This window comes from Macaca mulatta, chromosome 14 (genome assembly GCF_049350105.2).
Source record: "Macaca mulatta isolate MMU2019108-1 chromosome 14, T2T-MMU8v2.0, whole genome shotgun sequence".
NCBI classification, from domain to species: domain Eukaryota; kingdom Metazoa; phylum Chordata; class Mammalia; order Primates; family Cercopithecidae; genus Macaca; species Macaca mulatta.
In genome coordinates, this window is record NC_133419.1 from 13,776,885 (window position 1) to 13,803,381 (window position 26,497).

The 26,497-nt window shown below is 37.5% G+C and overlaps 2 protein-coding genes across 5 annotated transcripts in view; one reads left to right on the forward strand and one right to left on the reverse strand.

The window, feature by feature from the left end:
• Positions 1–19,880, forward strand: part of LOC698152 (membrane-spanning 4-domains subfamily A member 4A-like) — a 37,171-nt gene extending 17,291 nt beyond the window's left edge. For all 3 annotated transcript variants that reach the window (XM_015114073.3, XM_077962780.1, XM_077962781.1), the window contains 5 exons: positions 4,262–4,390; positions 11,695–11,751; positions 13,121–13,279; positions 17,533–17,634; positions 19,511–19,880. In XM_015114073.3, the coding sequence (XP_014969559.2) occupies positions 4,262–4,390; positions 11,695–11,751; positions 13,121–13,279; positions 17,533–17,634; positions 19,511–19,582 (519 nt within the window). In that variant the 3' untranslated portion in view covers positions 19,583–19,880. The remainder of the gene's footprint in view (positions 1–4,261; positions 4,391–11,694; positions 11,752–13,120; positions 13,280–17,532; positions 17,635–19,510) is intronic.
• Positions 1–26,497, reverse strand: part of MS4A4A (membrane spanning 4-domains A4A) — a 127,164-nt gene that overhangs the window by 73,499 nt on the left and 27,168 nt on the right. The gene's annotated exons all lie outside the window — the stretch shown is intronic.

Below are 26,497 nucleotides of genomic sequence, written 5' to 3' on the forward strand. Positions count from 1 at the left end.
ATAGCAGATAGATGCATATTGCTACCCTTTCTGTCTGGTACCTTTTCTTAGCCCACTGCTCAGAGGATGAAAAATCTGTTATTCTCTGAGCATTTCCATCTGGAGTCTCAAGTGAACGTGTCTAAAAACAATGTAGAATTAAAAGAATGTCAGGTTAGGGCAGGTGAAAGAACATGAAATATAGGTTTATCACTAGCCCAAGCTTCAAACCACTGAGAAAATATGATTGTGGACTCTTTGGATTCCTTCTTTTTTTTTTTTTTTTTTTTTGCATTATTCATTTTTTGGGGGGGGAATATAGCTATTTTTCATGAAATAGGTTATTTATGTTGGCACATACTAGGTTCAATTTTTTAATGTATAAATAATTATTTTAAAATATACTGCATGTTTTAGGGACGTTTTAGGCTTAAAGAACAATTGAGAGCAAAAGTACAGGTATATCCCATATGCCCCTTGCCCCTACACGTGCATAGCTTTTTAATTATCAACTTCCCCACCAGAGTGGGACATTTGTTCCAACTGATGAACCTATGTTGACACATCATTACTCAAAGTACACAAATCACAATGGGGTTCATTCTCTGTGTTGTGTGTTCTATGGGTTTTAACAAAGGTATAGTGATAGAATCTACCTTTATAGTATCATACAAAGTAGTTTCACTGCCCTAAACATTCTCTGTGCTCTGCCCATTCATCCTTTCCTCCCACCAATCCCTGGCAACTACTAATCTTTTATTGTCTTCATAGTTTGCCTTTTCCAGAAAGTCATACCGTTAACATTGTAAAATAAGTAGTTTTTAAAGACTGCCTTCCTTCACCTAATAACATGCATTTAAATTTCCTCCATGTTTTCTTATGGCTTAATAGCTCATTTATTTTTAGTGCTGAATAATATTTCATTGTGTAGGTACCACAGTTTATTTATGCATTCACCTGCTGAAGGACATCTTGATAGCTCCCAAACTTTGGCAATTAGGAGTAATGTTGCTATAAATATCTGTGTGCATGTTATGTGTGGACATAAGTTTTCAACTTAACAGGTAAGTATGATTGCTATATTGTATGGTAAGAGCATGTTTAGTTTTGTAAGAAACTGCCAAACCGTCTTCCCTGTTACTTTGCGATGTGGAAGATGTCAGTCAGCAGTGAATGAGAGTTCCTGCTGTTCTACATAATAGGCAGCATTTGGTGTCCTCAATGTTCTGGATTTTTACCATTCTAACAGGTGTGTAGTCCAGTCTCATTACCATTTTAATTTTCATTTCCCTGGTGACATAAGATGTGGAGCATCTTTTTATATGTTTATTTACCATCTCTGTATCTTCTTTCTTGAGGTGTCTTATTAAAGTTTTTGGCACTTTTTTTTAACTGAGATGTTAGTATGCTTAATGCTGAGTTTTAAGTTTGTTGTATATTTTGGATAACAGTCCTTCGTCAGGTATGTTTTTTGCAAAACCTTCTGCAGTCTATGGTTTATCTTTTCGTCTCCTGACAGTGTCTTCTGCAGAGCAGAATTTTTTTAATTTTAATAAAATTAAGATGATTAATTCTGTATTTCATGGGTTGTGCCTTTGGTTTTTATTGACAAATTCATCACCAAAACCAAGGTCATCTAGATTTTGGCCTATGTCATCTGTTAAGAGTTTCAGAGTTTTGAGTTTAACATTTGTGTCTGTGATTTATTTTGAGTTAATTTTTGTGAAGAATACAAGGTATGTGTCTAAGTTCAATTTTTGCCTATGGAGGTCCAGTTTTTTAAGTCATATATTTTTTTTTTTTTGGAAAGACTATTTTTCTAATTGTATTACCTTAGCCCTTTATCAAAGATCACTTGACTATACTTCTGTGTCTATTTCTAGGCTTTCTATTCTATTCAGTTGATCTATTTGTCTATTTCTTTGCCAATACCACATAGTCCTGATTACTATCACTTTATAGTTTGTCCTAAAGTTGGGTAGTGTTACTCCTACAACTCCTTCTTCTTCTTCTTCAAGATTGTTTTTGCTATTTTAAGTCTTTTGCCTTTCCCTATAAATTTTAGAGTCAGTTTTTCAATATACGCAAATAACTTGCTAATATTTTGAGAGAGATAGCATTAAACCTACAGAGTAAATAGGGAACAACTGCCATCTTGACAATGTTGAGTCTTCCTATCCACGGACATGGAATATCTCTCCATTTATTTAGTTATTTGATTTATTTTTTTAAGTTTTTCTTACAGATTTTGTACATAGTTTGTTAAATTTATGCCTAACAAACACCAAATACCAATACCTAAATATTTAATTTTGGGGGGCGCTAATTTAAATAGTATTGCGTTTTTAATTTCAAATTTTACTTATTTACTCTAAGTACATAAGAAAGTAATTGACTCTTGTGTATTAAGCTTGTATCCTACAACCTTAATATAATCATTTATTAGTTCCAGGAGTTTTTTGTTGATTATTTCAGATTTTCTACACAGACAATCATGTCATCTGTGAATAAAAGTAGTTTTATTTTTTCCTTACCAATTGTATACCTTTATTTCCTTTTCTTTTCTTACTGTTTCAGCTGTGACTTCCAGTAAATGTTTAAAGGAGTAGTGACGGGATCATCCCTGCCTTTTTCCTGATCTTAGTGAGAAAGCTTTGAATTTCTCCATTAAGTATGAAGTTAGCTGTAGTTTTTTGAATAAATATTCTTTATCAACCTAAAGAAGTTCTTCCCTATTAATAGTTTTTCAAAAGTTTTTATAATAAACCAGCATTGGATTTTGTTCAATATTTTTCCTGCATCTGTTGAGATAATCATGTGATTTTTCTTCCTTTCAGCCTGTTGATGTCATTAGTTACATTCATTGATTTTTGAATATCTAATCAGCCTTGCATATCTGGGATAAATCCCACATGGTCATGGTATATAATTCTTTTGATACACTATTATATTTAGTTTGCATATGTTTTGTTGGGAATTTTTACATCTTTGTTCACCAGAGATGTTGGTCTGCAGTTTTCTTTTCTTGTAATGTTTTTGACTTTTTTTTTGGTAGATAATAGTGCTAGCTCCATAGAATGAGTTAGGGAGTATTTCCTCTTTTTCTATTTTCTGTAAAGAATGGATTGGTATAATTTCTTTTTTAAGTGTCTGGTAGAATGCACTGATTAACTTTTCCAGGCCTGGTGCTTTCTGTTTTGAAATTTTACTAATTATTGATTTAATTTATTTAATAATTATAGGCTTATTCAGAGTGTCTATTTCTTTTGTGTGAGTTTTGACAAACTGTCTTTAAGGAGCAATTCATTGTCTCAAGGTTATCAAATTGTCGGCATAGAAATGTTCATAGCATTATTTTATTATCCTTTTAATTTCTGTGGGAACTGGAGTGATGTTCCCTCTTTCACTTATGGGTAATTTGTGTCCTCTCTCTCTTTCTCTTAGACTGGCTAGAGGCTTATTGGTTTTATTTATGTATTTTTCTTTTTTTAAAAAAAAAAGCATTGGGTTTTGTTGAGTTTGTCTATTAATTTTCTGTTTTTAATTTTATGATTTCTGCTCTAATTTCTATTTCATGTTTTTTTCTTCCGCTTACTTGGAATTTAATTTGCTTTTCTTTTTCTAGTTTCTTAAGGTAGACTCTCAGGTGATTGATTTTAGATCATTATTTTCTAATATATTCATTCAATGTTATAATTTTTTTCTAAGCACTGCTTTCTCTACATTCCATAAATTTTGATATGTTGTTTTAATTTTTTTGACCCATTTTTAATGCCATGAGATAATTGTACTCCAACTCTCCTATTTTAAGAACGCTGTTTACTCATACTCATGTCCTCAGGCCCCAGACGTCAAGAAAATATCAGATTTGCTCTTCTTTTTTTCTTCCCCTGTACACACTCTTTTTTCTTCAGGTTACTTCCCCTTGCTAGAATAATTGCTTTCTAATTCCTTGGCCACTTCTCTCTGAGTGTGTGACAACAGAGAGAAACCGTTGTGGTAGAAGTAGCATCCTAGGTATCAGAAAAGCACCTGTGGGCTGGGTCTGGCATGCTCCTTTTAACCGTGAAATGATTGACAATGGTAGAGATCCTGAGAGATAATGTTGGTGAGAAAATATTCATGGTTCTTTATGTGAAAAAAAAGAGTGACAACAGAATATCAAGGTCATATGACTGTATGAAATAAAAAGAATAAGGATAGCTTAGTGATTGGAAAGGGGGTGGCATTAGTACCATTTTTGTGGTGGATAATCAGTTTTTGCTTTCTTCATCATTTCTAGGTTGTGCAGATTCTGATTGCCTTGATGAGCCTTAGCATGGGAATAGTAATGATGTGTGTGGCGTTTAGTTCTTATGAAGAACGTCCCATTTCTGTGTATGCTGGGTACACAATTTGGGGGTCCGTGATGGTGAGTAGGGTATTTTTTGATATAATTGGAGATCACATAATAGAGGTGTAAATACCCTGATCTTTGCAATTGTATTCTAACTCTGTCTTGTAATTCTGCAAATTTGAGAATGGTATCTAACCTTTTTAAACTCAGTGTTCTCATATTTAAAATAGTAATAATAATATAAAACTTAAAGTTAGGCAGATTAAATACTTTACATAAGTCAGTTAGGATCTATTACAGCAACACATTGCCAAAGACCCAAACTGGAATGACTTAAGCAATGAAAGCACTGATTGTTTCACAATGAGATTAGGGGCTTATTTCCAGAATTGCTTAATTTGGTGGTGTAAGGATTTCATCAAGAACTGCAAGCAGACTATACCAGAGGGGAGATGGTAGACACATCCATTTTTGATAAATATTTTATATACATATGCCCAAATCAACTATCAGTAAGGATAACGAACTTGCCATTACTGGCTTAGACTAATTAAGATTTACCTCTGTAGCTGGGAGGAGCCTACACTACCTTTTAGCTCAGGAAAAACTGAAGAAAATGATGGTTTAGTTAGCAAGGAAAGAGAGGAGACGTGGCTGGTGCGCAGGCAGTTTCTCATATATAGTCTATTGACTATCAAATCTCAGGAAATTGTTACCTGAGAAAATTAAATTGTTATTTGATACATTTTGTTTCATAAGTTTAATAAGTTACTATGATTGATATTAAATTAAAATTAGAATTGGAATTTAGCTTTAAAAACATTCTCCCAAGAGAGAACACAAAAGAGTTTTGAGGCAAATTAAAAGTAAATTTGAGGTAAATTTGAGAATAAAATACCAAGTTTTATCTATTGACAAAAGAAAAATAAAATTTATAAGGCAGATTGAGGTTAGAATCAGGGAATTTATTCTAGTATTATAGGGTTTCCATTTATTTATAAAACTGAGAATGAGATAGTTTAGAGTTTTATAATGGAGCTTAATTTCTGCTCTCCTTCACCTGTGTACAGTGGAAGTGCGAGATTTGAAGGAGAGTGTATTTGTCAGGGTTCTCTAGAGGGACATGACTAATAAGATAGATGTACATATATAAAGGGAAGTTTATTAGGGAGTACTGACTCACACAGTCACAACATGAGGTCCCACAATAGGCCATCTGCAAGCTGAGGGGCAAGGAAGCCAGTCTGAGTCCCAAAGCTGAAGAACTTGAAATCTGATGTTTGAGGGCAGGAAACATGCAGCACGGGAGAAAGATGTAGGCCTGAAGACTAAACCAATCTAGTCTTTCCATGTTCTTCTGCCTGCGTTATTCTGGCCACACTGGCAGCTGAGTAGATTGTGCCCTCCCACACTGAGGGCGGATCTGCCTTTCCCAGTCCACTGACTCAAATGTTAATCTCCCTTGGCAAGCCCTTCACAGTCACACCCAGGAATGATACTTTGCATCCTTCAATCCAATCAAGTTAATGTTCAATATTATATATATATATACATATAGTGCGACTTTCCACAGATAGAACAGCATTTGCTGTCTGTTATGGTTAATATTGAGTATCAACTTAATTGAATTGAAGAATGCAAAGTATTGTTCCTGGGTGTGTCTGTGAGGGGGTTGACAAAGGAGATTGACATTTGAGTTGGTGGACTAGGAAAGGGAGACCCACCCTCAATCAATCGGCTGCCAGCATAGCCAGAACAAAAGGAGGCAGAGAAAATGTGGAAAGACTAGACTCATTTAGTCTTCTGGTCTTACTAAACTCCCCTTTATCTATACACTTATCCTATTAGTTCTACCCCTCTAGAGAACACTGACTATCCTATTAGTTCTATCCTTCTAGAGAACACTGACTAATACAGATTTTGGTACCAGGAGTGGATCTAGAAAACAGAATATTAAGGATGGAGTTCTTTTGTTGGTCTTGCTCCTAAGTTCACTGGACAAAATGATGAAAGAAAATTATGAACTCAGGGATTCTAACTCTCAGCTTCAGAAGCAGATACTGAGCCTCAAATCTTCTAAGATTGTCCTGAATGAGAGTCTTATCTTCTGTAGAGAAAGAGCTGAAATTGTGGACAATCAGACACAAGCTTTTATCATGTGATTTGCTGACCTGCAACAAAAGGTGCACGCACAGACTCACCAGGTGTCTACTGTTAAAGCGAGAGCATTGATTGAAAAGGAATGGGACCCAGCAACTTGGAATGGGGATGTGCAGTAGGACCTTGATGAAGCTGGGGACACTGAGCTTGTAAACTCTCACCAGCCATTTTTGCCAGAAGAAACAGCTTCCCCATCGCCAGTAGTGGCAACATCCCCTCCGTAACCCACACTGCCATGAGCCTTTTCACCTTTGCCTGAGGAGATAATACAACAGTGATGGCCTCTCCTCAGGCAATTGCCAAATAAGACAATGTTGATTCTCCTCAGAACCCACCCTAAGGCCCCTGTTTGCTTCTAGACCTATAACTAAAGTCTCAGCAGGCCCCTAGAGGTGAGGTTCAAAATGCGATCCCCGAGAAGGTGCACTACACTTGAAAAGAACTGCTTGAGTTTTCTAATTTATATAAGCAGAAATCTGGAAAACAGGCACGGGAATGAATATTAAGGGTATGGGATAATGGTGGAAGGAACATAGAGTTGGATCAGGCTGAATTTATTGATTTGGGTCCTCTAAGCAGGGATTCTGCATTTAATGTTGCAGCTTGCGGAACTAAAAAAGATTCTGGTTTATTTTCTTGGTTAGCTGAAATATGGATTAAAAGATGGCCCACTGTGAGCGAGCTGATAATGCCTGATCTCCTTGGGTTAATGTAGAAGAAGGGATCCGAAAGCTTAGGGAGTTTGGGATGGGGGAGAGGATTAGTCACTTAAAGCCTACTCATCCAAGCTGGGAGTATTTACTGCTTTTCTAGGTAGATGCAGCTCTAATGGCTTCCTTTGGCCTTTTCCACCATAATAGCCTTCACCCTGCAAGTCAGGGGGCAATGTAGAGATTCTTCCAGCTGCTAAGCATCTGTATGCCAATTATGCATTCTGGCACTGGGGAAATGAGTGCAGGATGAGTGTGGGAACCAACTGGACCCACTGTAAGTTGAACCTGAGCTAAAGCTCCATTAATTACATGACCTCTATAAGCCCCTACTATAACTGGAGGACCATAATGACATTTGGGTCCCCTGGAATCCATGTCAGCTCAGAGTCAGTGTCCAGTAGTCCCTAAAAGGTCTGATCATTTTTCTTTCTTTCCCCAATCCAGTTACCCTGGTAAAAGGCCAGAGGTCTCCTTGAAGGATGAGAGAAAGATTAACAGCATAAATTGTCAGTAGTGTAGTGGGATCCTTCCTTAAGAGGACCTGGTCTCCTTTTCATTCAAGGAGTTCTGGGTCTGTAAAATGGCACATGTCTGGAAATTGATGTGGGGCTGCGATTCTCTGTTTTTATAATTCAAATTAGTGTTTTGTCACTTGACCTGGAAGTTTTCTGCTTATATAAATTAAGTAAGAATTTGGTAAGCTTCCTATCAATTTCACTTCTAGGAACACTGTGATTAATTAGCCAATGCCAGAGCTCTACACAAGTCAGACTATTCTGATTGCTGCTTTGCCTCTTCTATCCGTTATGGTAGCTATGCCCACCTTTCCTTTGATGGTTGAGTGCTGCCATTTGGCCCCTGCCACCTCTGGATCCAATTATTTTTATTGCATTTAAATTTTGTAGTTGAGTGACTGCAGTTCCCACTGTAAGATCTGGCGTACATAGAAGAGCAATCACAGAGCTCTTCAAGGATGCAAGTGCTGCCCTCACAAATCTATTTCACAAAGTATTGGTCAAGGGTATATCTTCTGAACCCTCCCAGCTGGGATGAGTAGGCTTAAAGTGACTAATCCTCTCCCTGATCCCAACCTCCCTCAGCTTTCGGATCCCTTCTTCTACATTAACCCAAGGAGATCAGGCATTTTCAGCTCGCTCACAGTGGACCATCTTTCAATCCATATTTCAGCTAACCAAACAAATAAACTAGAATCTTTTTTAACTCCGCAAGCTGCAACATTAAATGCAGAATCCCTGCTTAGAGGACCCAAATCAATAAATTCAGCCTGATCCAACTCTATGTTCCTTCCACCATTATCCCATACCCTTAATATTCATTCCCATGCCTGTTTTCCAGATTTCTGCTTATATAAATTAGAAAACTCAAGCAGTTCTTTTCAAGTGTAGTGCACCTTCTCGGGGATCGCATTTTGAACCTCACCTCTAGGGGCCTGCTGAGACTTTAGTTATAGGTCTAGAAGCAAACAGGGACTTTAGGGTGGGTCCTGAGGAGAATCAACATTGTCTTGCTTGGCAACTGCCTGAGGAGAGGCCATCACTGTTGTATTAGGCAGTGCAGGATTTATCTCCTCAGGCAAAGGTGAAAAGGCTTATGGCAGTGTAGGTTAGGGAGTGGATGTTGTCACTACTGGTGATTGGGGAAGCTGTTTCTTCTGGCAAAAATGGCTGGTGAGAGTTTACAAGCTCAGTGTCCCCAGCTTCATCAAGGTCCTACTGCACATCCCCATTCCAAGTTGCCAGGTCCCATTCTTTTTCAATCAATGCTCTCGCTTTAACAGGAGACACCTGGTGAGTCTGTGCGTGCACCTTTTGTTGCAGGTCAGCAAATCACGTGATAAAAGCTTGTGTCTGATTGTCCACAATTTCAGCTCTTTCTCTACAGAAAATAAAGCTCTCATTCAGGACAATCTTAGAAGATTTGAGGCTCAGTATCTGCTTCTGAAGCTGAGAGTTAGAATCCCTGAGTTCATAATTTTCTTTCATCACTTTGTCCAGTGAACTTAGGAGCAAAACCAACAAAAGAACTCCATCCTTAATATTCTGTTTTCTAGATCCACTCCTGGTACCAAAATCTCTATTAGTCAGTGTTCTCTAGAGGGATAGAACTAATAGAATAGGTGTATATATAAAGGGGAGTTTATTAAGACCAGAAGACTAAATGAGTCTAGTCTTTCCACATTTTTTCTGCCTCCTTCTGTTCTGGCTATGCTGGCAGCTGGGTCTCCCTTTCCTAGTCCACCAACTCAAATGTTAATCTCCTTTGTCAATCCCCTCACAGACACACCCAGGAACAATACTTTGCATTCTTCAATTAAGTTGACACTCAATATTAACCATAACAGACAGCAAATGCTGTTCTATCTCTGGAAAGTCGTACCATAGATAGATAGATAGATAGATAGATAGATAGATAGATAGATAGATAGATAGATAGATACACACACGCCATATATATATATATATATATATATATACACACACCATTTATATATACCATATATATATATAATATTACCAATGCCAAGAATAGCTTTTTATTAAACTCTTACTATGATCTGGACATTCTACTAAGTGCTTTTTATGTGCACTTTTTATATCATACCATCACCACAAACTTTTGAGGGAGGATTTCTCATTATCTTCATTTTATGGATGAAGGGAGGTTAAGTAACTTGCCCGAGATCACAACTAATTGGGTCAGGATCAGGGTTCAAATTGACTCTATTATCACAATCATATATATGTAACTATCTAGGTTTCTGCTTTCGTGCCCATGTTCTTTTCAAGATCGCATTGAAAACCAGCTTACATGGTTTTAGCCTTCCACACGTGTTCAGTAGATTACCAAGAACTGCAGGAGCTGTGTTTGTCCACTGAGACATCACTCAGACTCTTGTAGGCATTGAACTAGATTGGTAAATGTAGTAGTAAATTGGTAAAAACTTTTTTGCTGCTCCCTTCCATTATTCTTTCAACCTTTTTTTCCAAACATCACCTGCAAAGTGCTTCTCTATTCTCTCTTTGACAGTATAAGTACCAATACCAAGAGCCAGCTGTAAGTTTCTATTATCCTTGGCCTCTTCAGTTCTATTCCTATTTATGACTCACATTCTTCGTTAAGTTTTTTCCCTCTGAGATACTATATACATATTTTTTCCTGTGGTAAATGAAGTCCTTTTATTCAATCCTATCTTCACATACACAAACATACATACACACTTCTAATATGTATATGTAATTTCTGTATACAATGTTTTTCCAAGATGCTTTACTGAATTTTTTAAATAGTTTACGGTACTTTTTAGTTTATATTCTTGGATGTTTGCAATAGATGTTATTCATACTAAATAACAGTAGTTTCAGCCATTTGTTTCAACTATTTTTCTTATATAACTATTTTGGTTAATATACCCCAAATAGTAATACATAATAGTCTACATGTTTATCTTGATTTTGACTTTAATAAGATGGTCCCACTTTTTGTCATTTAAAGACTTGTAGACTGAGACAGATGTCCTATCATATTACAGAAAGTATAATTATATTTTACCAATAATGTTTAAGTCACTAATAATGTTGGATTGTATTAAACGCCCTATCCTATCAATGCTGTAAATGTGAATAGCCATTAGCATGTAATGTTTTTCTTAAATTTATTTATTATATTTATTAGAATATTTCAATATTAAAAATATTTGTAGAGTTGAAGGATCGTCCCAAATGTTCCCGATGTATTTTATGTTACACGATGGATGATTTGCTCTACTGTTTTCTTTTTCTCCAATGGTGATTTAGATAACATGAATCATCTCTACGTCTGGGTATTTGGAAACTAAAGAAGTTTATTGAGCTATTTGATTAGTCCAGTTTCTTTATATGAAGATATCATTTTTGAATCATCTGAGATCAAATTTGTAAAGGAAATAGAAAACTCTAGCAATGGAATATTATAAGACAGAGAGTCTTATAACCAACTTGAGAGTCTTATAACCAACTTGACTAGCTATTCTGGCTAAATGAAAAATAATTGTCCCATTGATGGATTCAAATGAAGTAGTGTATTCTAGTTATCAAATAATTGGGAACTAAATTTTATGTGCTACTATTTTATTTTATAACCTTTTAAACATATTTTCAATGAGAATTATTTTAGTACATTTTTTGTTTATTGTATTTAATATTGATACCACATAAGAATTACTTCTTATCAGGAATTTGGAAGCTTTATCTGTCGGTGTCCTCAAACAGTTTTAATACCATTCCAGTTAGCTATTATTTGAAAGGCTTGATAAATTATCCAATGGACTCATCTGGCAGAATTTCTCTGTTCTTTATGGGAAAAGAGAAAATTATGTGCAATCTCTTGCTTTCTAAGATAATTGACCTATTTATACATATCTATCTACTTTGGAATAAAGTTTACTGAATTGTGATTTCCAAAACTTGTTTAAAGCTTTTTATCTCCATTGTTTTCTCTCATTCCTAGTTTATTATTTCAGGATCCTTATCAGTTGCAGCAGGAATTAGAACAACAAAAGGTCTGGTGAGTAATATTTTGTGGGGGGTATCAAAAGGAAAGGATTAATCAATAATGTATTCTGCCAGGGTATAAAACAGGTTTTGTTTGTTTGCTTTTAAAAAATCAGGAGCGATTGTGCATTTTACTTAGCAGGATCTGTCTTTCAAAAATTGCAATAAGGCTAGTGATAGAATTACTGACATAATGGATATTTTGTCAAGGTAGTTGATGAGGGAAACTTTATGAAGATATAGAGAATTATTTAGAACAAATATGAAGTGGAATCACTAAAAAAAAAACTCCGCAGCTTGGGATTCAGCCCATGACAGTCACACCAAGTATTGGTGTGGCATAATGTTTATTGAGCAATTGGTTAAAATGTAGATTCTGGCGAAGCACGGTGGCTCACGCCTGTAATCCTAGTACTTTGGGAGGCTGAAGTGAGCGGATCATTTGAAGTCAGAAGTTTGAAACCAGCCTGGCTAACATGGTGAAACCCCTTCTCTACTAAAAATACAAAAAATTAGCCAGTCATGGTCGCGGATGCCTGTAATCCCAGCTACTCAGGAGGCTAAGGCAGGAGAATCGCTTGAATCCTGGAGACGGAGGTTGCAGTGAACTGAGATCATGCCACTGCACTTCAACCTGGCGACAGAGCAAAACTCTGTCTCAAAAAGAAAAAAAAAAAAATAGATTTCAACTGTATCCAAACAGGATTTTGAGTTTTCAGTATAAGAAATTCACAATAAAGTTATTACATCAGAAGAAGCAAATTTAAAATGTAACTCTCATGTCAATATGCCTTTCATAAAGCCAACAAAATGGAAAAGCCAAGATCTCAACAAGAGTTTTTCTAGCTAAACACCATATTTGAGTTTTCTTTGCTCAAAAGATAAATATCAAACTGTGGAGCATGATCAGTATGGGTTTTCCAAATCTGGCCTAACCCAACTTCCTAGTGTCTGCAGGGACCCATGAGAAGAGAAGGTATGAAAGGGAATGCACAACTGAGAAAAATAATGTAAAAGGTAGAAAGGCACGAGAGGCAAGCAGTGTTTAGAACAATAAGAGACCAGGCACCGGAAGCAAGGAATGGCAGGGAAGGACACAGATAGGACTGTCCAGCTAATGTGTAAAAAATCATTGAAACCCTGCTAAATGATTTGGAGATTATCTCATCCGCTCACAGGAATTATCTGAAGAATTTAAGCTGGGGAGTCATGGGATCATATTTGTGTTTTGGCAAGGGATTAGAATTGAAACCACTATAAGGAGACAAGTTAGAAGACTATTGAAATAATCAAGATAAAGATAGACTGCAGTGTAAAGTAATTAATAGAGATATATCTGAGGATGATGTTGGATTGCTTCATTAATTTTCATTTCTTTCTAGGTCGGAGGTAGTCTAGGAATGAATATCACCAGCTCAGTCTTTGCTATAACAGGGATCGTAATCAATGCAATAAGCTTGACGTTGTATTCATTCCGTTACCATTACTGTAACCAGAACCAGTTGTCAAATAATTGTTACATGACTGTGTCCATTTTAATGGTAAGTGCTTTCTCTTTTCGTGAGATATCACAGAAGCAAGTTTGGGGGAGTGCTGGCTCTGGGAACAACAATAATTAACATTCCCTAATTGCTGAATGACTTTGGAAGTTGGAAGTGATTGAGAAATAGAATAACCTTTCAGTTAGGATTCAGGTACACATCTCATCTCTGTCTTTATTTTTCCTCTATATGTGATGAGCCAAAATGGGAAGAAAGCTTATAGTTATAGAACACCTACTCCTTAGTAGTTACTGTGCTGGGTATTTTGCATAAATTTATCTGTTTAATTTTAAAACATTGATGCAGTGTCTACTGTTATCTCCTCCAGACCCCTCTAAAATTGGGGTCGAGATGTCAGTCCCTATTCTCTAATAATAAAGTAAAATTGTCTTGAACAGTGTTTTCTAAGTGGTGAGTAACTCAGTATCCTTTCCAACATCTTTGGATGTTCTTCCAATGTTAATCACTTTTATCCTCAACATGTGGCACCTGAAAAATTCTCAATCTCCATTCTGAATTTTACTACCTGTTTTTGTACCAATTGTCCTTATCTCAATGCGATCTTAATTGCTTTATTCTGAAAATTGCCACTTATACAATATTTTGTAAGTAATAACACTTCTTCATGTTTTGGGCCATTGGGTAAATATGGGGAGGAAGAGTTATTACAGCACATCACAGCACACTAAAATGCACAATTTAATCTTTATTATTATTATTGTTAGAGATGGAGTTTCACTCTTGTCGCCCAGGCTGGAGTGCAGTGGCATAATCTCTGCTCACTGCAACCTCCACCTCCCAGGTTCAAGTGATTCTCCTGCCTCAGCATCCCAAGTAACTGGAATTACAGGCATGTGCCACCATGCCTGGCTAATGTTTGTATTTTTAGTGGAGACGGGGTTTCCCCATATTGGCCAGGCTGGTCTCGAACTCCCGACCTCAGGTGATCCACCCACCTCGGTCTCCCAAAGTGCTGGGATTACAGATGTGAACCACCACGCCTGGCCAGATCTTTATTATTAAAAAGCCTATTGGTCATTTTCAACACCACTACATTTTCAGTTACTTTTCCTATGAACTTTCAGCCATTTGCCTTACTGCTTAGTTCTTTCCTCACTGTGCCCTTCCCTCATGTGTATGTGAAAACTCAACACTCTTCCTAACTTACTAGACAGAATCAATTGCATTCTGTTTACTTCATTTCTAGCTAATCCCACATAATCTTGAGGGCTACTTAGTCACATGAAAATAACCGCTTGAGGTGTCTTTGCTAAACTAATTTACTTCCCTTGAGATATCTAAATCTTTTTATAGTAAGTAATTTTATTTCTTGCCACTCACTCAAAATAAGAAAAGAAAGCTTCTTTTGAGAATTTGACAAATTTTCCCAGTGTCACTCAGTTAGAAATTGGCAAAAGCAAGATTTGATTGTAGAACTTCTTGTCTCTAATTCTCCTCTGATATGCTATTGTTATCCAGAAGAAGAACCTTACTTTTAATTTATGAGACTCTCTTCATTCATAGACTTCAATGGAACAATGATAGACACAAAATCTGGAATTGGCCAGCTTCATAGGGCTGATTTCGTGAGCATGGGACCTGTGCAGTTACTCAGGACTTCAGAGATAGAAGAGCCCTGTGCTTGATCTAATGCTCTGCTGTTGCTATCTTGAAATTATTTTAAAAAAATTTTTAGAAAGAGACTCTGTAAATTACTTAGCTGGTTCTGCATTCATCTCAATCACCTTTCCCAGAGGCCATGATGAATTCCTGTTAACTGTGTGAACATTTTTATGCCTGTTCTTATAGCAAAGGACTTCCATAAGAGCTTTCTGGGATTTGAAGCAATGGGTCTCTTCTTGCCTGGGCACCTGCACATTCAGTCCACAGGTCTATGGGTCCATAGTGTATGCCCCATCGCAGGGTTGGCGCCCCGGTAGACATAAGAAAGAGAATAGTTCCCTACCACAAAGGAACTTCAGTTCTCCTGGAAGAAAAAGATAGAAATGCTGGAAACCTTATAATTATTAAAGAGGCTAGAAAAAGTTGAGCTCTAGCAAAAAGTAGAGTCTACCACCTGGAATCATTAGGCAGAACCATATGGAACTGCCAGTGATCAACTATACTTAACCTAGAAAGACAGCAGTTTCGTATGGCTCACGCTAAGATATATATGTAATTTTAACAAGAGAATCTATAAATTACGTAGCTGGTTCTGTATTCATTTCAATCACCTTTCCCAGAGGCCAGGATGAATTCCTATTAATCGTGTGAACATTATTATGCCTGTTTTTATAGCAGAGGACCTCCATAAGGGCTTCCTGGGATTTGAAGCAACGGGTCTATTCTTGCCTGGGCACCTGCACAATCAGTCCACAGGTCTATATACATGCTACGTTTTTTGGAAGCCCAATCCTGTACCTGTTTTTGTAAATAAAGTTTAATTGAAATGTTAACAAAGCCCGTTTATTTATGTATTGTGTATTGCTGCTTTTGTGTTATAACAGCAGGTTTGAATATGTGTGCCAGAGACCTTACAGTCTGCAAAACCTAAAATGTACATTATCTGGCCTTTACGGAAAGCTTGCCATCTTCTAGTCTACCCTTCTAGATGGTAAAATCCTTGAAGACAGGGGAAGTGTCTGTTTTGTTTGCTGCTCTATATTCTGTGCCTACAACAATATTGGAAACACAGAGGCCACCACAGCTGTTGAAGGCACAAGAAAATAAAAAATCAATGAATGCAGATATTCTCAAGGTCTCGTTAAGTCTGCATCACCCATATCCTAAGCTCTTGGTCTATTGGCTCTTCCTCAACAGAAGGACTATCCCTAACCGTGGAGAGGAAAAGAGAGAATATTTAAACCAGATAATCCCTGCATCAATGCAGGGTAAAATTTTTTTGTTGTTGTTGTTGTTGTTGAGACGGAGTCTCGCTCTGTCACCCAGGCTGGAGTGCAGTGGCGCGATCTCAGCTCACTGCAAGCTCCGCCTCCGGGTTCACACCATTCTCCTGCCTCAGCCTCCCGAGTAGCTGGGACTACAGGCGCCTGCCACCTCGCCCGGCTAAGTTTTTGTATTTTTAGTAGAGACGGGGTTTCACTGTGTTAGCCAGGATGGTCTCGATCTCCTGACCTCGTGATCCGCCCGTCTCGGCCTCCCAAAGTGCTGGGATTACAGGCTTGAGCCACCGTGCCCGGCCTAATGCAGGGTAAAATTATTAGAAATGAGTGTGCTGCCCCATGTTCTCCAAATTTTGACCATGTTTCTTGGCTGAAGACTAGACCTAAAGCCAGTGCTCTGGGGAGATGGATTAAAGACTGACCTACTTGATGTTCATTATTGTATTAGCTTCTTATTGTTACTGTAACAAATGACTACAAATTAGGCAGAACCACATGAAGTCATTTAGTGTCTCAAAACAATACAGTTTGGTTATCTTATATTTCTGGAGGTCAGAAGTTCAAAGTGGGTCTCACTAGGCTAAAATCAAAGTGTTGGCAAGGGCGTACTCCTTTCTGAAGGCTTAAGCGACAATAAGTTTTATTGCCTTTTCTAGCTTCTGTAGGCTGCCTATGTTGCTTGGTTTGTCATCCCATCCTCTACCTTCAAATCAAGCAATGCAGCATCTTCCAAACTCTCTTGAACTCTATTCTGCCTCTTGCTTCCACTTACAAGGATTCTGTCATTACTTTGAACCCACCTGAATTATCCAGAAAAATTCTCTCATTCCAGCTAATAAGCAACCTTAATTTCATCAAATTTAATCCTTTTTGCTGTGCAAAAAGAACAATGGTCCCCCAGGGAGGTCTGCGTTCTAATCCCCAGAAGCTAAGGATTAGGGGGACAAGGATGCAGACCTCCCTGGGGGACCGTTACTCTGCTTACAATCACTAAGATATGGAATCATAATATTCTGTCAATGATACAAGTTTCTAGTACTCAATAGGATAAGATGACAATTATCTTTATACTACCTTCCTAACTTTTTAAAGCACTTTCATCTTCCATGTCCACAATAGCACTGGGAGGTATTGAACTAGGGAATAAATGTCCGTGATTATTTTATCAGTGAAAAAAGTGAGAAGTTACTTCAGCAGATCAAGAATTGGTCAAGGGAATGGCTGCCACTGGGAGGCAGGTCTCCTGACTCCCAACCAATGCTTTTTCTCTGATGACATTGTGGTTCCTGGTAAATGTTTCCTTTTGTCATCTCCATTTATCACATTCTTTTGTTATGAATTTTCTCCTAGGGTATGGATGGCATGGTGCTCCTCTTAAGTGTGCTGGAATTCTGCATTGCTGTGTCCCTCTCTGCCTTTGGATGTGAAGTGCTTTGTTGTAGCCCCGGTGAGGTGAGTATTGGCCTTCATTTGAAGGTATCTGTATTACTTTCATATTGTTGTATAATCAGTTAAACAAACTTACAGTCTTAACACAGTACACATTCATTGTGTACTGTGTTAACACAGTACACATATTTCAGTTTCCATGGGTCAAGAGTCTGGGCCCAGCTGATGTGTGTCCTTGGCTCAGAATCTGATGAGTCTGTCATCAGGGAGTTGGCTGGAGCTGTGGCCTTGTCTAAAGCTTCTGATTCTCTTCTATGTGAATGTGGTGGAATTAATTTCCTTTAAATTGAGAACTCATGACAATGTACTTTTTCTTTGAGACCAGCAGGAGAGTCAGAGTCTCTAGTGTTTTAATCCTCTCATAAAGCCTTCACATGAAGAGGTGAGGTCCATCCAGAATAATGAGTTTTTTATAAACTGAAAGTCAACTAATCAGTACCTACACACGGGACTTGTATCCCATCTTATACACAGGTTTCATCCACACTTGAGGGGAGGGAATCACAAGGGGTCAGTGAGTATCACCTTAGAACTCTGCCTAGCACAATAGCCAAATAAAAGCTCTTTTTCCCCTTCCTTTCTCACTCAAAGGGCATAACCTTTGAATCCAGATAAGAAAATATTTCACAATGAAGAGGTACCCCAAAGTACTTGGTTTTATTCTATTATCCTATTACAACAACTTTTCCTAGAATACTGAAGGAATGTCATGATCTCAGACTTCTCTATCAGTCTGTGCACACCTGCCCACTCTCTTACCCTGAGACCTGCCGCAGATGCTCCCGGCAGTTAAGCCAAAAGAACGTCACACTGAGAGAGGAAAGTGAGGAATGGAAGGAGAGAAAAAATTAAGAAAGAGGCTCTGGAAATAACGGGGTGGGATATCCTCCAAGAACTGAGAGTTCCAGAATGAGGAAATGGATAGTAAAACCCCAACGGCCACTCATTAACTTCATTACCCAAAGTCTGAAAGACAGACAAAACTGTCAGTCAAAGAATAAAGTAACTGTAGTTGGATGAGATTGTTTCTCTGGTGCCTTTCTCCATCATTTTGTGCCTCTCTCTCTTCTTTAGGGATTTCCAGGCCACACCACATCCCACTCCCCGACAGCCCTCCCTCATAGAAGAGAGATGGACTATAGCGCATTGACTCTAGTAGTGGGGCTTTGCATCATAAAACCCTAGAAGTCAGAGATTCTCAGCAATTACCAATGATTTTGTAATTTCATCAAGTGAAGTAACTTTCATGTCATAATATTTAAGTCTGTGTTCCCTTTGGCTCTTAGCATAGAAGCTGGGGAATGTTGTTTCTCTAATCTCCTGGTGTGAGTCCAGGAAAGCAGTGGCTTTGGGGCATATCTTGGCTAAATCTCTATCTCTTCCTGGTCCTCCACCATGCCCTACCAACCCAATGTTGCACTGAGTTTGTGGAAGAATAACCAGAACTTTTCTTAGTTTCATGATGATTCCTGCTATTCTGGGCCAGTGTGGTTTTTGCAATGCTTTATTCATAACCAGCAAATCATGATTTGGGTATGTTGATGTCATTAGCATGAGCAACCTGGTTTGGAAGAAGAGCCCCATATTTTTCATGACACCTTGGTTTACCCAACATATTGTGCACTGTCATCCACCTGTAAGACTGATTTACTTGCAAGACCAGGGCAGTGGTCATCACAGCTCGGGTCAAGAGCTACCACTGAATGTTGTGTCCTAATCAGGCCTGATCTAAAGAATGACTGAGAAGCCCTACATGATCTTGAGAATCAATCAGAGAAGAAAAGAGTAAACTCTGATGATGATGACTTTATGTGGGCAGGAAAGGGGCACTCTGAGGTTATTTGGGTGACTCGCCTATGGCATTCTGATTGTTTCACAGGTTGTGCTAATTATACCATCAAATTCTCACATGGCAGAAGCAGCACCTCCCACACCACTTAAGACAGTTTGATGTCACCAAAAGATCAACAGAAGAATGCTCCAGAAATCTATGCTGACTGTAACACAAGAACCCCACAAGAGAAAGTACCAGAATCCAACTCCAATACTGATAGACATATTCATATCATTATTATATGTAATCCAGTTACGAACTCTGTGTGTGTGTGTGTGTGTGTGTGTGTGTGTATATATATATATTCAAAATTATGTTCTCATTTTCCCCTGGTATTCAACAACTCATTTAACTGGCTCTTTATCGAGAGTACTAGAAGTTAAATTAATAAATAATGCATTTAATGAGGCAACAGTACTTGAAGCGCTTTTCATTCATCATCAGGACTTTATATAAAGGCATTGAACTAGCAAATAAGATTTGGAAGCAGAAAGGCAAAAAGGTATTGCTAAAACGAGACCTCCGTGCAAAACGCATAAGCTCTCCTGTATAACATTCCTCCCACTTACTTGACTTGTTTTCTGCCATATTTGGGGACCAAAATGCTTTTTCCTTCATGAAGTGGAGATTCATGATCTTCTCCCCTTCCCCTTTTCCTTCTGCTTTCCTTCACCCATAGAAAGTACCTTGGAATAGCATAGTCAGTCCTTGCACGTGCACAAGCTATCATTTGAGTAAAACTATACATGGAGTAAAAATCATATTAAGGATCAGATTCAGGCCGGGCGCGGTGGCTCAAGCCTGTAATCCCAGCACTTTGGGAGGCCGAGACGGGCGGATCACGAGGTCAGGAGATCGAGACCATCCTGGCTAACATGGTGAAACCCCGTCTCTACTAAAAAATACAAAAAACTAGCCGGGCGAGGTGGCGGGTGCCTGTAGTCCCAGCTACTCGGGAGGCTGAGGCAGGAGAATGGCGTAAACCCAGGAGGCGGAGCTTGCAGTGAGCTGAGATCTGGCCACTGCATCCCAGCCTGGGCGACAAAGCGAGACTCTGTCTCAACAAAAAAAAAAAAAAAAAAGGATCAGATTCAACTTATATTTTCTATTTCTTCTTCTTCCTCTCCTTTCCCCCACCTTATGCTGGGTAGAATTGTATCTTGATCAAATGTGTATCCTGTGCCATATGTGGAAATGTGCAACATATGGTATTTGTTAAATATTCATTAATTACATTTGCTTTTTTATTTCAGAGCAAAAATAAAATTAGAAGCAATACTTTCATGTGCTACCCCGTTTCTATTCAGATGCAGTATGGTGGAAAGACACTAAATGTTGATGTCGGCAATACTGTATGGTGGTAAATAATGTGGGCTTTCTAATCAGCAACCCTGGGTTTTCGTCTTGCTATCCCATCTTTGTTGTTTACTACCTAGGTAGCTATGAACATGCCACAAAATGTCTCTGTGCTTCACGTTTCTCTTCAGCAAAATAGTAATAATAGTGTCTGGCCCATAGACCTAGGATAATTTCTTGATATAATAAAGATAGAGCAATTAGTACTCTGGTACGTATGGAACCTCAAAAGCTTTAATTAATACATATACCTATATATGTACGTATATACATATTATTTACATTTGTCATTTCATCATTTTATTCAGCATATATTTGCAAGTATCTATAATGAGGCAGACATTGTTTTAAGCATATAAGAAAATAGTGGTGAATAAGAGATAATATCCTTCCTCTTGTAGGTTAAACTTTTAACGGGGCGCAGATTAACATACAACAATGAATCAAAACTTTGTATATGCTGTTAGAAGCTAACTGGAAGAATGAATGTGCTGGAGAGTGGCTGTTGGTAGTGGTGGTGAGAGAGATGAATCATTAGAGAGTAACCACGAAAGTTCTTTTTGAGGAAGTGATATTTTTGTTATGATAAGATAAAAAGTATTGAATTTGCGGCCGGGCGCGGTAGCTCAAGCCTGTAATCCCAGCACTTTGGGAGGCCAAGGCGGGTGGATCACGAGGTCAGGAGATCGAGACCATCCTGGGTAACACGGTGAAACCCCGTCTCTACTAAAAATACAAAAAACTAGCCGGGCGTGGTGGCGGGCGCCTGTAGTCCCAGCTACTCGGAGGCTGAGGCAGGAGAATGGCGTGAACCCAGGAGGTGGAGCTTGCAGTGAGCCAAGATCGCGCCACTGCACCCCAGCCTGGGCGACACAGCGAGACTCCGTCTCAAAAAAAAAAAAAAAAAAAAAAAAAGTATTGAATTTGCATAGGCATTCATATTTTCCAACTCAGTATATAGTATTTCTAGATTTCTCATTCTGCCCTACACTCACATATCTACTGTATCCACGTTTCTCCATGCACGCTTTTCATGGGAATGTGGGGCCCTCCTATCAATGCTAACCTGTCAACTTTCTCCAGCACCAGAGATAGACAATATCTGGAAAAAGTCAGTTACGACATTCTGTCTTCTTGGTTGAGGATTGAAAGGTAATCTAGCAAGAGCCACCAAATAGAACCTTAATACTATGGTTCTATGTCAATACAGATGTTCTATGTCTCTTATGGGACATCAGTGAGAATACATGTAGCCTGCTTTATTAGTGGCATATGTGTGTGTCTATAAAGGAAGTAGCTTTAAAAGAAACTCAAATAAGCAGAAATAGCAATAAATGGAAATGAAATGAATGCTTGATTTCGTGGTTGAGCATCTGTCCGTCACAGGGTTCATATAGTAGCACGATGGCTGCTGACTGCAGCAAACTTAACTCTTCACAGCTTAAAGCCCAACAGGAAAGAGGAAAGAGAGGGAGATCATTTCTTTGACAGTGAAGTGAAAATGATGAGATTAGTTTTGACTGGAAATGTGTCAGTCATTCACACAATTGGTTTTTCCTAGGTCACGAGGCTACCACAGAACTTCACTTCAGCTGAGTTGATGTAATTTGCTCGCAGACGAGAGCAGAACTGAGAAGCGCCAAGTGAACGATCAGACCCTAACAAAATCCTTTGCATTGCCAAGTCAAAGTTGACCTCAGGCTGGGTCATTCCCTGGTGTTTTAAATATATAAAGGCAAGGGAAGAGAATAAACTGCTATAACTGGGCAAAACCCTTCAATGGCTTCCTCTCTAATTCATAATAAAAGCCAGAACTCATACTAAATCCTAGAAGTCCTTACATCACCTGATTCTTTGTTCTCTCTTGGATTTTGTAAACTATCCTAACTATTATCCTGATATATTGCTTTGAGATTATTTTAAGTGGCCTGAGAATGTCTTCTTTTGGTTTCAAATAGTGCATACATAAACTTTTTAAGGTTAACACTTATATCAGCAATCTAAGATTAATGCATTTTTAGTTGTAAAAAGCTAATGCAAATATTTTAAGCAATTCATGCAAGATATTATGATTTCAGCTTGTAGAGAAGGCTGCCTCATGTATTTCATATCATGCAATTTTAAATTTCTTCTTTATTTGGTTATTCTAGGTTCTATCTATAAGTGATTAGGATGTAAAGCAGTAGGAAAATGTCCATGAACACGTTGCCTTCTTTTGCTACATTTACAATAAAAACAGTTATTCTTTTTATTTATTTATTTAATTCTTGAGACAGGGTCTGGCTCTGTCACCCAGGCTGGAAAGTAGGGGTATGATCTTGGCTCAATGCAACCTCCACTTCCTTGGCTTAAGCCATCTTCCCACCTCAGCCTCCTAAGTAGCCATGCCTACAGGCATACACCATCATACCTGGCTTATTTTCATATTGTTTGTAGAGACAAGGTTTCGCCATGTTGCTCAGGATGGTCTCGAACTCCTGAGCTCAGGTAATCCACCCACTTTGGCCTCCCAAGTGCTGGGAGTACAGGTTTGAGCCACGGCACCTGGCCAAAATAATTATTCTTTATATACATGATTAAATTCCCCACAACTTACTAGCTGTGGGTAGCTTATTATTGTGTTGCCTCAGTTTCTTCATCTATAAAAATTACAATAGTACCTACCTTATAGGCTCTTACAAAGACTACAGGTATTATTAATACTTGTAATCACAGAATGAAGATTGACACTGGTAGGCGATATAAAAAGAGTGCTGAGTGATACTGATAGGTGATATATAAAGAATTATTAACCAATATACAAGCAAATAACAAAGCAAAAATAAAATAATAAAAGAAGCTAAAGATTAAGACAAGTTTTCATTTGAACACATAAGCAGTTATTATACTTTTAAATGTGCAGGAGAAGAAAAAGATAAGCGTGTCCACAGAATTCTGATTTTTACATAGCTGTACTAAGTATAAGAGTAATGTCCACATGGGACACAAAGAAGCTGCACTACCCTGAAAATTGATAATTTTCATTAACTTTAGTGAAGTTTTAGAAGTGGGAATTGATAATACTACTGTTTCAAATCTAATATCAGAACAATCTAAGATTCTCTAAAAATGGAGTCATCTTCCCTCAAACCTATTTTCCTGTCATTGTGAGTTAGGTAAAATAGATTCCAACCGTAAGACACAGTTTTCCACTGTCAATAGTAATATGCAACCGGGATGAAGTAATGGATCTTTTTCTCTAAGAGAGGAGTATTTAGCTTCTACAGGTGTCATATTGAGAATGACATGGCAGAACAGGCACCTGCAGTCAGGTGGGAAGGACAGTCCTCCTGCAAGTAATCAGCTGTGCACCCTTATGATATAAATCAATTTTGTATTTAGGAAAAACTCAATATGGGTCACTTAGTGGCTTTGATGTACATTTGGAACCTAGGACTGTTTTCGGTTTTGGCAATAGCTCTCAGTTGGCTGTCTGAGAGGATTTTTGGCACAGAAGAAACATAGTGGGGAACAAAAAAAAAAAGACTATAAGCCAATGCAGTGTAACACAGGTGCATGCAATCAGATAATTTCAGAAAGCTACTGCCCAGATTGAATGGCAAGCTCCCATACATTCTATATACAAAAACATCAAAAAGTTATTTACAAATGTGTACTCTGTCATTAATCTTCATTGTAAATACATTCATAGCACCAAAGGATAGGTTTGTTTTGAAAATAAAGCAACAATTTGCCAACAGCACACACCATAAATCTCCTTCAAATCTTCAAGAGATAGGTCCTCACCTACACCAATTCCTTTCCTTTAGATCATCTCAACATGTATTAATAAGACATAGAGGCAATTTGATTCTTTGTCTGCTTAATGATTGCGAGTGGCTGCTCTGCTGAGTTGAAGTTAGGCCAAAAATTGCTTTTGTATTGACTGGTATGTGCATGTCTGGGTGCAAGGGCTCTGGCAATTAGTGATGCAGTTAATCATCGATTTTCCCTGTGAATAATAAGAATAAAAACAAGTTCTAAGGTCTCAAGTATATAAGGTGACATTATTGATAACTTCTAACTATAAGTAGTCCAAGATATTCAGGTAGAGTCAATATACTTGGGACTAAAAATGATTATTTTTTTAACAAGTATTGATCCAGTATTTTTTTTCTTAGACTTACTGAAGAAAAATGAAGAATTCACACTAAGTTAAATTTGTGTATCACATATTTCTGTCCCCTTTCTCCTCTAAAATCTAATTTCTCTTCACTCATCCTATATATCAAATATTAGAAGAAAAGTAATGATAATTAAAGAATATTCAGATGTGATTTTTTTCAGTCAATGATAAGGAAATGGGTAATCAATAATGAGCAATTTGGAAGTGTACTATAATTAGCATTGCTGCAAAAACTGCTATCTATTGAGAAAACATGCATCCAACTATTAAAGGTAATTTATATTTATAAAATCAAATTAAACCCACTTGTAAATATAAGAGAAGCCTCAAAGGGCTTCAATCACTGTTATAACAGTTATAATAGGTATTTCTATATTTGAAGTTGTAACATAAAAATACTGAATACTATATGCAAAATCAGGAGCAAATCAACAGTTCTAACAGTCTAACAGTGATGTGTCATTCTTACATTACACAGTAAATTGGATCATAGAGCATGAAACCAGGTGTTCACAGTGTTCACAGTGACCACTAAAAATCTGTAGTTTAACTTAGCTTAAATTAACTGTTTTTAAAATTTGCCATTTGCCACAACTCTTATTTTTCCTGATTCTGAGTCCTGATCCTATAAGCTTGTAATACTCTATGGAAAGGATTTCAAAAGAGATATACTTTTATCTTTAATAAGAACATGAATTAAACCAGGAGAAAGGAAATAAAGAGATGAAGGCCACTGCCGTGGCTACTGAAATACCTGATGCATTTTATCTTAATACTTGATCGGAAATTTCCTGTTTCTTTAGTTTGTATCTTGTTATTAATTTTCATCATTAAAATGTGTAATAGCTTTATAGTAGTAAATATCTATATTATTTTTCTTCATCACCAAAATTGATTTGGCCATTCTAAGTCTTTATTTCATGTAAATGTTAGAATTAGTATGTCAACATATTCAGTCCTAAAAGACTTTCTTGAATTTTGATTAGGAGGGTATTGAATTTATAGGTCTATAAGGGAAGAATTGCCAGCTTAACAGTATTGAGTATTCTAATCCATTAACAGAACATACCTTTTCATTTATTTAGGCCTTCATTAATATGTCTCAGCAAGGTTTTTTTTTCATTTTCTGTTAACCTGAAGAACTTCCTTTGACATTCATTGTATTGAATTTTTCTGGTACTAAATTTTCTCAGATCTTTTTGTCTGTTGTCTGAATACATCGTTATTTTACCTTAAGTTTTGATTAATATTTTCAAAGGATGTGTATCCTTTGTTGACAGTTTTTGCCTTCAAGTACTCTAATGATGTCTTATGACTGTCTTCTGGCTTACATCATGTCTTATGAGAAGTCTGCATTATTTTTATCTTTGTGATAATGTGTCTTTTTCCCCCTCTGCTGTTAAAATGTTCTCTTTCTTACTCATTTTTAGCAACCTAATTAAGTTATGCTTTGGTGTAGTTTGATTTTTCTTCACACAACTTGTGGTGAGTCAGGCTGTTTGGATCTGTGG